Source organism: Lygodium microphyllum, chromosome 15, assembly GCF_053477565.2.
Source record: "Lygodium microphyllum isolate KBCC chromosome 15, Lygodium_microphyllum_v1.1.10, whole genome shotgun sequence".
Taxonomy (NCBI): domain Eukaryota; kingdom Viridiplantae; phylum Streptophyta; class Polypodiopsida; order Schizaeales; family Lygodiaceae; genus Lygodium; species Lygodium microphyllum.
Genome location: NC_141149.1, coordinates 51,466,830 through 51,481,637, shown reverse-complemented (window position 1 = coordinate 51,481,637; position 14,808 = coordinate 51,466,830). Strand labels below are relative to the sequence as shown.

General features: G+C 41.1%; 1 protein-coding gene across 1 annotated transcript; it reads right to left on the bottom strand.

Annotated features, from left to right (window-relative positions):
• Nucleotides 1-11,910: 11,910 nt before the first annotated feature.
• On the bottom strand, nucleotides 11,911-14,518 carry LOC148024517 (cyclin-dependent kinases regulatory subunit 2-like). Its single transcript, XM_087693715.1, has 4 exons — nucleotides 14,300-14,518; nucleotides 13,708-13,768; nucleotides 13,422-13,594; nucleotides 11,911-13,253 (listed from the first exon to the last, which is right to left on the bottom strand). The coding sequence occupies exons 1-3, from the start codon at nucleotides 14,350-14,352 to the stop codon at nucleotides 13,436-13,438; spliced, it is 273 nt and encodes a 90-aa protein (XP_087549841.1). The 5' UTR covers nucleotides 14,353-14,518; the 3' UTR covers nucleotides 11,911-13,253; nucleotides 13,422-13,435.
• Between the last annotated feature and the right edge of the window lie 290 nt (nucleotides 14,519-14,808).

Below are 14,808 nucleotides of genomic sequence, written 5' to 3'. Positions count from 1 at the left end.
TGTCATTTTGCTTTGTATAACAGTCTTTAGCCATATGACCCATTTTTCCACAGTAGTAGCATTCAACATTGTTGTTTGCATTTTGGCCTCTTTGCCATCCACCATGACCTCTTTGGCTCCCCCTGCCTCTAGAGTTACCACGTCCTCCTCCATAGGACTGGTTTTCTTGAGTCTGCTGCATATTCTGATTTCTACCACAGCCTCCAGATCGGCCTCCTCTACCTCCGCCTCTACCTCTTCCAGCATTTGAGTAGAAGACAGTTTCTTTTGAAGTTCCTCCTGAAAAAGATGCACCACCATTTCTCTGCTCCTCAGAAATTAGAAGAGCAATCAACTCCTCAAAATCAGAAAATCTTTCACAAACTGAAATGGATGTCCGAAACTTTGCATAATCCTTTCCTAGACCATTCAAGGTCATAGAAACTAAATCATCATCTTCCACTGGCGACCCAATGGAAGCAAGTGCATCTGCAATCTTCTTCACCTTCATGTGGTAGTCATTGATGCTCATACTTTCTCTTTGCACATTATGCAACTCTTGCTTGAGCTGCATTTTCCTGGCTTGCGTATTTGTGCTATACGTTTTTAACAAAGTATCCCATGCCTCCTTTGGCATACTTGCATCTTGAATATGCACAATCATAGAGTCTGAAATGTTGATAGACAGCCAGTACATAACTTTCCTGGCTCTCTTATGCCATGCTTTAAATGCCTGCATTTGTTGTTAATTGGGAACATCAGAAAGAACTGGTTCTTCTTCATTTCATGCAACATACTCCCAATATTCTTTTTCCATAAGGAAATTCGTCATTCTAAACTTCCATGCTTGGAAGTTGTTCTTGTCAAGCTTTTCAGTGACAATCTGTGAAAGAGAATCAAACGCCATTACAGACCACTGCAAAAAATTCTGTCACTGCAAAGAACACAGCTTCAACCTCACAAGGGCAAATCTGCAAGACTGACGAAAGTGGTATTTGACCACACAGCCACTTCCTAGTGATGATTTTGCATCAACAGGCAACAAGGATGATTTTGTAACTCCCAATGTCTCTATGCATAGGCATACGATGCAATTTCTATAGTAACTTTTCACCGACCTGTAGAACAGTGGTCGCACAGTATAAAACTGGGCCTTTTCCTGAGTGCGTGTAGAAAACTTCCGCCTCCAAAACAGGCCCCGAAATGGCCTCAAATAAAGAAAACAGAGCAACCTAGGGCTAAAGGCCTCTCCCGCAGCATATACTGCCCTCTTGCTACACCACGAAGGGCGTCTCAATCTGAGACAATGCACTCTTGCACTTTTCGGCTGTGCTACCTGCAGAGACTTGCTAAGGAGTCTCACTTGTAGCTTTCTTGCTTGCACAATGGGGGGGAATACACACAAGGGTGGAGGCTGAAAACAGTTTTCCTCCTCTTAGTTGTGTAAGCCAAAAAGAACTTTAGTGCATAGAAATAGAAGAATCCTATATATGGGCCTCAAACCAAACTCAACTAACTAAGGTGGCATACTAATTGAGCCACGAACTAGAGTAGATAAGGATAGTTGTCATCTAGCTATTATTCATGGGCGATATACCAACCGCATCTGTAACTAGCAAGTCAGTGACATAAATGCACAACGGTCACCCTAGCATATCACGAGTGGAGCTCGATATCTCAACAAGCATATCAAGAGGAAAGCTTATGGCTTTTTTCTTAAAGGACATCTATGGAAGCACACAAAGAAGAAGAAAGGAGCCCATGTTCAAGTTTTAGGCAACAAAAGATTGCAACAATAGGTAATGAAGGAATTTCATGAAAGCCTGTGGGTTGGTCATAGAGGCATATGGGAAACCTCTAGTAAAGTCAAAGAAAAATATTGGTGGAAAAACATGTATTGGGACATAGCACATTTTGTTGAAACATGTTATGTGTGTCAAATGTATTTTATGGTCAAGCATCAAGATGGGTTACAACCAACTTATCCTTTGTCTATACATTATAGATGGGTTATTAATCTTGTAACCATGCCTACATGAATATTGAATATGTGGTATTTAGTGCTTGTTGCAAGAGAGGATCTAACCAATCAAGTTGAAGGCAAAGCCTTAACAACCAAATCTACTCAAGATGTTTGTTGTTTTTTGCTTGGAGAAGTGTTTTGTAGATATGGTTGTGTGGGTAAAGTAACCGCAGATAGAGGAGAGTTGGATGCTGATGAGGCACGCAACTTCTTTGCTCAATTGGGTATTAAGTTGGTTTTAACATCATCCTACAACCCTGAAGGCAATGGAAAGAGTGAGAGAGGTCATCAACTTATTCTCAAAGCTCTAGCAAAGTCTTGTAGAGGAAAGATCAAAGAATGGCCTAAAATGCTATCTTTTGCATTATGGATTAACCGAACTACTCACAGTTCAGTGACTAGTTATATGCCAGCTGAACTTATGCATGGACAACAACCAATTATTCCAATTGAAGAATCTATTCTCACATGGAGTCTTCTACCTTGGGAGGAAGGCATCAGTAGAGAAGAGTTGCCGACTTTGCGCATATGGCAGTTAGAAGGAAGGCCTGAAGATGTTCAAGCAGTTATTGAGAAGCTAAAGACAGCAAGACTAAAGAATAAAAGAAGATTTGATAAGCAACATCGACTTCGACCAAGAGCAATTCAAGAAAATGACTGGGTGCTTGTCTATGATAGCAACCTAGACAATCAATACAGTGCTTCTAGGAAGATGGTAAAGCATTAGTTTGGCCCATATGTGGTAAAGGTCATTCATGGCTTGCTGTTTGATATTATTTTTGTGATAATGGTAGAGAACAGTGGAAGCCCCATCATTGAGAAGCTCGACAAGAACAACTACCCTTCATGGAAGTTCCGTGTCACGAACTTCCTTATTGAAAAAGGCCTCTACGAGTTTGTTTCAGGTGAAGAAAAGGAGTCGGAGGTGAGTGATCCTCCAACTGCAGAAGAGACAAAGGCATGGAAGGAATGGAATGCAAAAGACAAGAAGGTCATGTATTGGTTGTCTGCAATAATTGACAATAATATGCTGGGACATATTAGAATTGCAGAGAATTCATATGCAGCTTGGACCATACTTGAAAGTATGTTTTCCGTAAATACAAAGGCACGAAAGATTCAACTCAAGCAAGAGTTGAATACATTGAAGAAAGGGAAGATGTCTATCAATGAGTATGCACTGAAGGTAAGAAGCATTGCAGATGCATTGGCAGCGATTGATGCAATACCCGATGATGATGATTTGGTATCGTCTACTTGGGTGGACATAACAATGAAAAGGCTTGGAAGTCTTTTGTAACTTCCATATATGTCAGAAAGCCATTTCCAGATTTCGATGAGTTGGTCTCCCTTATGATCACTGAAGAGATCAACATGCAAAGTGAGACATCTGAAAGAAGTGGTGAACAAGTTTAAGCTTTCTACTCTAGTTCAAGAAGGTGACGTGGCAGGTTCTCTTCAAGAGGCCGTGGTACAGGACGTGGTAGTGACAACCAGCAAAACAGATTGAATCAACAATTTGGAGATATGCAAGTTTCTGGAGGTCGTGGTAACTTTAGAGGCAAGGGGAGCTTTAGAGGAAGAGGTGGATGACAAAACAGAGGCTCTAATAACTCTGGTATTGTGTGTCACTACTGTGGCAAAACAGGTCATATTGCAGTCCAATGTTATACTAAGAAAGATGATATTCGCAGTGGTAAGTTGCAGCAAGGAAACTATACATCGTCTTCACGACAGAATGAAGACCAAAATGAACGTCTATTTGTTATGCAGCATATGTTGAATGCTGTTACAGGAAAGAGAACACATGATGATGTTTGGTATGTTGATTCAGGTGTATCCAATCATATGACTAGCCATGCAGAATGATTTGGAGAGATGCAGGATTTGCAAAATGCAGGTTATGTGCAAACGGGTAATGATTCATGCCACCCAATTTTACACATTGGAAAAGTTCCCTTGTCCTTGCATGATGGTAAGACAAAGAGTCTTTCAGATGTATTACATGTGCCATCTATTATAAAGAACTTGGTGTCAGTTGGTCAAATGGTAGAGCAAGGGCTGCAAGTCAAATTTAATGCAAAGGACTGCTTTGTAGAAGACTTCAATGACAAGTGCAGGTTGATGGCAAAGGGAAGTAGAGTTGGACGTATGTTTACTCTGGATACTGGAATTCCTAGTATGAATGCTGCTATGTATGCTAAAGGAAAAGGTGTTGTTGCAGATATTGAAATTTGGCACAAACGCATTGAACATGCAAATGTACAAATGCTAAAATTAATGCAGTCCAAAGGGTTGCTTACATGTTTGCCTACATTTAGAGTTGCAAAATTTCATAAGGTATGCGAAGCATATCAGTTTGGTAAGCAGGCAAGACAACCCTTTTCACATGCCAGAGATGTAAGCAGAAATATCCTTGATGTTGTACATACAGATATTTGGGGGCCTACACAAAATGTATCTCTTGGAGGGAGTTCATACTTTGTCACATTCATTGATGATTGTTCTAGAAAGCTGTGGGTATATTTTATGAAGGAAAAGAGTGAAGCATTTGAGCACTTTCGAACTTTCAAGGCTGCAGTTGAAAGAGAAACAGGCTTGAAAGTAAAGTGCTTAAGGTCAAATGGAGGGGGAAAGTACCTCTCGAATGAGTTCAGTGATTTTCTGAGGTCTCATGGGATAAAGAGACAGTTCACATGTAGGTATACTCCACAGCAAAATGGGGTTGCAGAAAGGAGAAACAGGCATATTGCAGAAGTTGCACGCGCCTTGATGGTTGAAAAGAATATGCCTAAGCATTTTTTGTTAGAGGCTGTTCATACTGATGTTTATATTATGAACAGAACTCCCACAGCTGCAGTCCATGGTATGACTCCAGAAGAATGCTTTACTGGCAAGAAGCCTGATGTATCGCACTTGAAGGTATTTGGCTGTATTGCATACGTTCATGTGCCAGATGAGCTATGGAAGAAGCTTGATCCAAAGGCAGAAAAATGTGTCTTTATTGGATACTTTTTAGAGCAGAAAGGGTATCGTTGTTATAACCCAGTCACATGTAAGTTCAGAGTGAGCAGGGATGTCATCTTTGATGAAATGAGCAGTTGGTATGCATCTAGTGGTGATGCATTAGATGATGATGATCATGATCATGGCATGTCAAGAATCGCGTGGTGGAGAGACTTGCTCAAGATTCTCCGCCGAAACCCACACAGAATGCACAAGGAGAAGCTCACTCAAGAGACAAGAAGAGAGATGGAGGCCAAAAACGCTTTCTTGCTAGTTTCTTCTTCTTCTTCCACACTCTTTACAATGTACAAAAAGTATAGAAAGATACAACATAAAGGAAAGTGGCCTACTAAGTCAAACAATGCATAACCGACTACACTAGTCGACTGGCGCTATAACTATGCCAGCTGTAAATAGGTGTAACAACCTGAATATAATAAGTAATGAGTTAGTGGCCATATGAGAGTCATAATGACCACCAACGTGCTAAGTGTAGATGTGTGGACCCATCTAACCAGGTGGTCCATCATCAATGTCCGCATGTGTTGAGCTTGTCATCTCAACATGACACTCATGTGCAGGTTGAAAAGCAAGAATCACGGACTCTTAGTGGACCAGAGACATCATCTGGTAGTCATTGGTCTGGGAGACTAAGAAGTAGCTCTACATCTTCAGGTGCATCTAGTAGCACTACAGGTAAAGACAAAGGAAAGAGTAAAGTGTCAGAAGGCATTGATGCAGTTCTTGATGGAGACTCTAGTGGCTCAGAGAGCTTGGATGATGAGCTTGGCATTCCTTTAGTGAGGATACCACCAGGTGCACAGAGAGATCATAATAATGTAAAGGCTCCATTGAGTGATCCGGTGGTACGCAGATCTAGCAGGGTCAGATATCCTGCTAGATCAGCTCATCATTATGCTTATATGGTGAAACTAGTTGAGGATGTTGAGCTCACATGTTTTGAGGAGACTATTGGTTATGCTCATTGGGATGCGGCAATGGATGAGGAGATGGCTGCATTAGAGGCCAATGAGACTTGGGATCTAGTATCATTCTCGAAGGGCAAGAAAGCTATTGGATGTAAGTGGATTTATAAGATCAAGCACAATGCAGATGGTTCTATTAGTAGGTACAAATCTAGGTTGGTTGCAAAAGGCTATGCCCAGACATATGGCATAGATTATGAAGAAACCTTCAGTCCAGTTGCTAGGATGGCAACTGTCAGATGTGTGATTTGTTTGACAGCAGCCAAAGGTTGGAGGTTGCAGCAAATGGATGTGAAGAATGCCTTCTTGCATGGTGATTTGCAAGAAGAAGTGTATATGGATCAACCAACAGGTTATGAAGATTTAGAACATCCCACATATGTGTGCAGGTTGAAGAAGGCGCTCTATGGGCTCAAGCAAGTACCTAGAGCATGGTCTGACAAGATTAGAGAGTATCTTGTCAATATTGGTTTTTATGTTTTTTATGCTGATCACTCACTTTATGTGAGAAAGGGAGATGCAAGTTTGGCCATCATAGTCATCTATGTGGATGACTTGATTATTACAGGTGATAGTGATAGTGGGATTGCTAAAGTCAAGGATTTTTTGAAGAAAAAGTTTGAGATGAAGGATTTAGGTGAGCTAAGGTACTTCCTTGGCATTGAGGTGATCAGATGTGATGATGGTATATGACTCTCCCAAAGACAGTATGGCCTTGATATGTTGTCCAAGCATGGTATGACAGCATGCAAACCACTTTCAGTCCCGTTGGAGCAGAATGTAAAGTTGAGTGCTGATGTTAGGGATGAGATAGAAGACTCTGCTATGTTCAGGAGGATAGTGGGGAGTTTGATCTACATGACCATTACAAGGCCAGACTTGAGCTATGCTGTTGGTCTTGTGAGTCAGTTTATGCAAGTACCTAAAAAGCCACATTTGGATGCAATCAGACGCATATTGAGATATGTGAAGTCCACATTACATTATGGACTTTTCTATGAGGCGGGTACAGATGTACAAGTGTTTGGATACACAGATGCAGATTGGGCTGGTATGGTAGTATGTCTGATAGAAGATCTACCAGCGGATACATGTTCTCTCTTGGTAGTGCAGCAGTTGCTTGGAGCATCAAAAAGCAATCTACAGTTGCTTTGTCTAGTATAGAGCCTGAGTATAGAGGTGTTGCTGTTGCAGCATGTGAGGTAGTATGGCTACAAAAGTTAATGGCCAATTTGGATGTGCAAGTGGAAGGTCCAGTTGTCATTTATTGTGACAACATGAGCAGTATACAGTTAGCTAGGAACCATGTATTCTATGCCAGGACAAAACATATTGAGGTACACTACCACTTTGTGAGAGAGAATGTACTAGCAGGTGAGATTGACTTGGTGTATGTCAGCACACAGGATCAGATAGCTGACATCTTCACGAAGGCATTGGGTACAGAGAAGCTTCAAAAGTTTCGAAGCTTACTTGGAGTTGCAGAGATGCAGTTGAGCTTGAGGGGGAGTGTTGAGATGACAAGCTCAACACATGTGGACAGTGATGATGGACTGCCTAGTTAGATGGGTCCACACGTCTACACTTAGCACGTCGGTGGTCATTATGACTCTCACATGGCCACTGACTCATTACTTATTATATTCAGGTTGTTACACCTATTTACAGCTGGCATAGTTATAGCGCCAGTCGACTAGTGTGGTCGATTATACATTGTTTGACTTAGTAGGCCACTTTCCTTTATGTTGTACCTTATCTATACTTTGTGTACATTGTAAAGTGTGTGGAAGAAGAAGAAGAAACCAGCAAGAAAACGTTTTGGCCTCCATCTCTCTTCTTGTCTCTTGAGTGAGCTTCTCCTTGTGCATTCTGTGTGTGTTCGACGCAACATCTTGAGCAAGTCCCCCCCCCACCACGCGATTTTTGACATCATTGCCAAAAAAAAAAAGTCAATGTGTCAATATCCTTTGCAATTATGATATAATCTCTAAGGCATAGGTATACCACATCCATAGATTAATTAGCATCAAAACACCTATCATGCACTCCCATGTCTAACACTGTCACTGTCAGCATGTCAACTGAGCTAGTCTCAGGCTCCAGTTTGCAGTTTGTGTTCTCTATCTTTGAGCATCCTCTATTGATGATCAAATATGTCAACTCAGCTAGTCTCAGGCTCCAGTTTGCAGTTTGTGTTCTCTATCTTTGAGCATCCTCTATTGATGATATAATCTCTAAGGCATAGGTATACCGCATCCATAGATTAATTAGCATCAAAACACCTATCATGCACTCCCATGTCTAACACTGTCACTGTCAGCATGTCAACTGAGCTAGTCTCAGGCTCCAATTTGCAGTTTGTGTTCTCTATCTTTGAGCATCCTCTATTGATGATCAAATATGCTGCTCACCTTAAGAATCCTCAATGTTGTAGGAGAGAAGATTATGGGATGTTGACCTGTTTTATTCAGCAAGAGAGAGACTCAATGTGGCTTCAATAGAAGAAGAATAATCTTCAATTTTCAGTATATAAGTTCCAATGTATTATCTCTTAATATGATGAATGTAGAACTCAAGTCCTTCTGAAGTAGACTGTGGCTGCCATCCTAGTTATTTCAGCAAATAGATTCATTGATGCTCCAATGGTAGAAGAAGAACCTTCAATATGGCCATAAGGATCTTTACATAGCCTTGTTTAAGGCTATTGATCATTGACTCTTTAAATTAGAAGCAACTAGTAGAAAGGACACTAACATCAAGCTCTTGTTGAGTACATGGTAAAGACAGGAGAGGTGCTGCTACAACAGAATGCTCCAAACCATCCAGACTATTACACATGCACCATCTCTGGTAGAGACATTATCAAAGCCAGTTGGTGTTTCTACATCTGTCTCAGTTTGGCTTTCCCCACATGTCACAAGACATTGTTCTCTGATCGAGATTTCAGAGAGCAACATTATCCCTATAGAGGGCCTAAAAACACACTAAATGATGTGGAAAATGTTGATAGATCTACTCCTCCATTGATAGGAGATGCAATGTTTTGCATTTATTCAGCACTATTGAAAGCTATGTCTTTTGGTTATGTCTTTTGTGCTAAACATGAATCTCGCATTTTCTACTTCAAACCTTGTGCCACAATAAGGAAGTCCTGGTCTGTTTTGCCTCACTAGTTCAGGCATTTGACATTGCTTCCAAGTCCTCGCATTCTAGATATGTATTCAACCAGGATTTTATGCAACCTCCTGAACCTGCAGAGAAGGATGAAACAAAGGTACGTAACATAGCTTCCACACCCCAGTTGTAAGCCTGCTCACATGCAGAGAAGGATGAAACAAAGGTACGTAACATAGCTTCCACACCCCAGTTGATAGATCTACTCCTCCATTGATAGGAGATGCAATGTTTTGCATTTATTCAGCACTATTGAAAGCTATGTCTTTTGGTTATGTCTTTTGTGCTAAACATGAATCTCGCATTTTCTACTTCAAACCTTGTGCCACAATAAGGAAGTCCTGGTCTGTTTTGCCTCACTAGTTCAGGCATTTGACATTGCTTCCAAGTCCTCGCATTCTAGATATGTATTCAACCAGGATTTTATGCAACCTCCTGAACCTGCAGAGAAGGATGAAACAAAGGTACGTAACATAGCTTCCACACCCCAGTTGTAAGCCTGCTCACGGCTTGTAGTTTACTGGATCACATCTGTCCATGAATGTCATGCAACATCATCTTCACTAACCATTTCTTTGAGCTTTCAGCAGTGCCAATGGAAGCTTCTTTTGTAGGATTTTGGAACCTTGTTATCTTTCGTATAAGATATAGTGGCACCACAGCAAGTTCAGTAAATCCCCCACCACAGTTCGTATAAGATACCAACTGTAATGAAGGAGACCTAGGAGAGAGGAGAGAAGGGAGAGACTATAGAGAGGAGAGAGAAAGAGGAAGATGAGAGAAGAGAGAGAGAGAAAGAGAAGATGAAAGCTGGGAGGAAGGAGAAAAGAGAGACTTGATCGTTGATAATTCATGCCCTAATTGGGTCTCTCAACACCTTATATACCCTATCAATATAACTGGGTATTCCCATGCTAATCCGTGTCCTACCCATCTATCCCCACTCTTTTACAAAGTTTCTGTGATAGAGAAAGAAAGATAAGACTTCAACTATTGTTATATCAGATCAATCACCAAATAGAGAAAGATGCACAACATGGTGAGAAAGAGAGGGGGAGGGATACTTACAAATGGTTCCTCTAGCCTCTATTATGTCCACTAAGAGATAGAGATGGAGAGAAATCAATCTCTTAGCTAACTTGCCAAGGCCCTTAAATCTAAACAGCTTGTGCTTGAAGCTTGATTCAAGGATTGGTAGAAAGAGTTTCGTTAGACTGCAAACTTCAAAGTTAGTTTCTGTGATAGAGAAAGAAAGATAAGACTTTAACTATTGTTATATCAGATCAATCACCAAATAGAGAAAGATGCACAACATGGTGAGAAAGAGAGGGGGAGGGATAATTACAAATGATTCCTCTAGCCTCTGTTATGTCCACTAAGAGAGATGGAGAGAAATCAATCTCTTAGCTAACTTGCCAAGGCCCTAAGATCTGAACAACTTGTGCTTGAAGCTTGATTCAAGGGTTGGTTGCTATGAGATAGAAAGAGTTTCGTTAGACTGCAAACTTCAAAGTTCTAGGAATCGAGATCAATGCAATGGTGAGTTGTTAATGCCCATGGCCCCCAAGGTCCAATCTTAAAGTCTGATCTCTACTATTGCGTTTTTTGCTACATCAATTATAGTTCGTCTCCTCCTCTCTAGATTGGCACAACTACAATACATGAGGCACATCAAATGGTCAATTGCAATCGTGCCCATAACAACCATAAACTACACCAATACACACTTTAGTTGCACACAACCTACAACCACAACAGCCTCCAAGGGAACTTGGAAGAGCGCCACATAGCAAATTCCAAAATTACAGGCTGTCGCATGCAACACTAGGAGGCAGTATGCTTGGGCATAGGTGGCACTATGGCACCAAACATGGCCGCAAGAGTTGACGAATCCTGGTCCCTGAGGCTTGGTGCAAGCAACACTAGGACACCAAATATCCAAGCCTAGCACAAGCAACATTGGAGCACCAAACATGGCCACAAGAGGACAGCCTCCCAAAGTTCTAGAGCTCAAAGAAGCCTACTTTCTTCCAAGTCACTTTGGAGTGTGGAGTGAGATCTAAGAGAGAGAGAGAGAGAGAGAGAGAGAGAATGAGAGAGAATGTGTTCGGAGTGTTAAAACTTAGAAGTTAGAAATTTGAAGACTGAAATTGAGACTTAAGTGTATTAACTAGTAACTAGTTAGAGAGAGGGAGGACGAGTGTTGAAACTTGAGTCTTTAAAGTTTCAACGGTAAGACCTTACAACTTAATAATAACTTATGAATTTAACAAAAAACAATTTACAAGAGAGAGAGAGAGAGAGACAGAGACAGAGAGAGACAGAGCTAATTATTAGTAGGTTAGTCCATTAGCTTCACAAATTAAACACCACACATACAAATTTAGATTCCAAATTTCAAAGAATCCAAAGAGTCAAGTTATTTAATATTAATATTTGAATATTTAATATTTATCTATATTTATAAATTTTATTAAAATATTAATTTTTTACATTAAAGTATATTTGAAGGGTTTTATTTAAATGTGCCCTTCTTTTGAAAGTTGTAATTTCAATTAGCATTTCTATTTAGAAAGTTGAGATTTTTTTTTTCAAATTTCGTTTGACACAATACTAAAATTTGACACTTCCAATATGGAAAGCCATATGCATGAAAAGCATTTCTTTTCAATGTCACATAAAGAATAAACATTCTAGAGAAGGGCAAAGACCCTTGTGAAGGGTGTTGCAATCTTCAAATTTGAGGCCTGAACAAGCCCGCCCAAAATTGAAGTGCTCTGCCTAGGTCTTGATGACACCGGTGAATGGCTTTCACTCCAAGGCTTGAAGATAATTAAGAAACGGGAGGTATTAAGACACCTTGGCTACCCCCTTGGGCATGGTGATTACTGCTCCCCTTGGCTTCGATTGGCTAAAGACTAAAATGGCCTCTGAAGTACAGAAGTGGAATGGGGAAGCTATGACTATTACTTTAGGGAAAAGGCTCCTCATCCTAAGCTCTATGCTACTGGCTGCGGTTATCTTAGTGGCCAGCACCTTTCCCTCCAGCAAATCGGCATGGAATGAACTCAAAAAGGTTCGCAGGTGCTCGTTGTGGGATAAAGGAGACGCCCAAGCTTGGCATGTCGTTTCATGGGATGTCGTCACTATACTGACAAAATGGAAGGGAGGCTAGGGATGGAACCCCTCAAAGGAAGATTCACAAGCTAGTCTTGAAGCTTTCTTGGGCAACAGGACACAAAACTTACCGTGGGAGGACGTAGTGATCAACAAGAATGCCAAAATCACCATCGAGGGATCTGAAGCCTTTAACAATCTTGTATGTGTTTGGAGAAGTAATTGGAATGGACTGTTCTTTTCATAGTCCAGCACACCATCCTCATAATCCACCCTTTATAACAACCCATTAACCCCTGGGAGACTTCATTCATATCCATCGTATTGAGCCCTTGAGAATCTTATCGGTCGCACTGCCAAACACAACATTCCCCTTTGCCCAAGCCTTGCTCCATTCCTTTTAGATTGTGCTTGTGAAATTCGGGTAGAGACATTAGCAGCACAATCGAGATATCCAAGACATACCAAGAAAGATTGAACCTCGTATTGCTTCTGTCAGCTTCTTCATTCAGACTAGAAACGTTATGTGTAAGCAGACGTTATTATAAGTTGTGCAAGCAACCAATCTTGATCAAGCTAGATTGGGACCAATTGAATGCCATAACATGAAAATTCAATCAAATACCTGAGTCTCGAATTGTACCTGTAATCCCTCCGATGTGAGAATTGAAGTACCAACAAGAGAGTAAACTTCGGATGGAAGTAGCTATTACAAGCACGTAGTGAGGTTCATGCAGACACACTCAAGTGTCTAGCTCATACAAAATATATATGGGATAAGAAATACAGCTGGAACAGTGAATCGTCTTCTGAACTGAGAATTTGACTAGTAGCAAGGGAGATCTTTAAAGAGTGAACTTTAGGAAGCCTACTAGAAGCACGGAGTAACTCGCAGTAGAGTAATGCAGAACACTTGAAAGCATCTGAAACGTCATGGTTCACGAAATGCAAACCGATGGCGCAAATGCCTGCAATATCAACATCGGAAACAGTTGATTAGAGAAGTAATACTGGAGGTTTGCTAGACACCATGGCTGACCTGATTGGGATTAAGATAAAAGTTCAGATCGAAATCAAGATATAGACAAGGATAAAGACTAAGAGTACGATTAAGTCTAACATTAACAAGATCAGACCTGGATTTCAGAGGTCAGGCCTTCAACCGCACTGGATGAGAAGCTTGCGCTTGCTGCTGGTTCTGCTGATAATTCAAGGGACGCCTGAACAGCATTATGTGACGCTCTGGTCGATGGATTGCGTAGTGTATCCAGCCACGGGACTGCTGAACTCCAAGTGCTCTCCATTCGCTCTTGATGTCAAATGAAAATGAAATCATCAGAGTTCATCAAATACCAAATGTTTAACGCTACTATCTAAATAACACAACATCTGGTCTGAATGGCTGGCAGAAAAAGAAGGTACCTCAGACAGAAGACGATCCTTCGGGACCAATTCGACCAAGTCCTTTGGCAGAACTACATGCCTGGTGCACAGTTCCAGAAATCGAGCGTTATAGAGTGTCCGAGATTGCAACAGAGAATTAAAGGGGAAAAATGGAAAACCATGAAACGACATGTAGAAGTTCTAAATGGACAGCATGCGATCCATAAAAGGATCCCAAATACATGTAGCTTCATCTCTGCTAACTTGAACAGCCAAACGATTCATGAAAGGATTCCAAAAACTTCGAAAAAACACTGACAAGATACACAACCATGGAAGGACACCCAAAGCCCGCCTAAATTGCAGTAAAACACGCCGATTAGCCAATAATTCAGTTAAAAGATACTGGATCAATCGCAGAAAACATGGAAGATGGTTTACGGAGGTCTGACTTGCCAATCGCAGAAAAAACACAACAAGAAAGAACCGAAGAAAACGCACCGATACCTAAAAGCACAGCATATCCCGTCCCTTACGAATGATCTCCGGCAAAAGATACACAATGACAGCCGAGAGAAACAAGGTCTGAGACTGCAGAAGACCCGACAAAGCAAAGAGAAAAAGAAGCTACCTGTATTCATAAACGTCGTCGAAGTACTTCTCAGAGTACTGAATTTCGGGCATGGTGGATACAAGAGCAGGAACGAGAGAGAGAGAGAGAGAGAGAGAGAGAGAGAGAGAGAGAGAGAGAGCAGGGAAGCAGGAGCAAACGCTAGAACGAAGGCCGAAATTGCAGAAGAGCGCAGAAGAAGAAGGCAGGACGTTGGAATTTGCACATAAGCACAGAGAGAGAGAGAGAGAGAGAGAGAGAGAGAGAGAGAGAGCAAATGTCTTTTCGATTTCAAAATTTCCAACGGACCTCTCTTCTTTCAATTTTGGTTTCATTTCATCTCATTTCGAGCGTTAAGGCTGGTTTCACACTCGTTCGATCTTTACTTCTTTTAATGTGTAAAAGGTCGAAAAGGCATTAGCACTTCCATATTAAGGACCAATTGACCTCTCTTCTTTCAATTTTGGTTTCATATTAATGTGTAAAAGGTCAAAAAGGCATTAGCACTTCCAAACTAAGGACCAATTGAC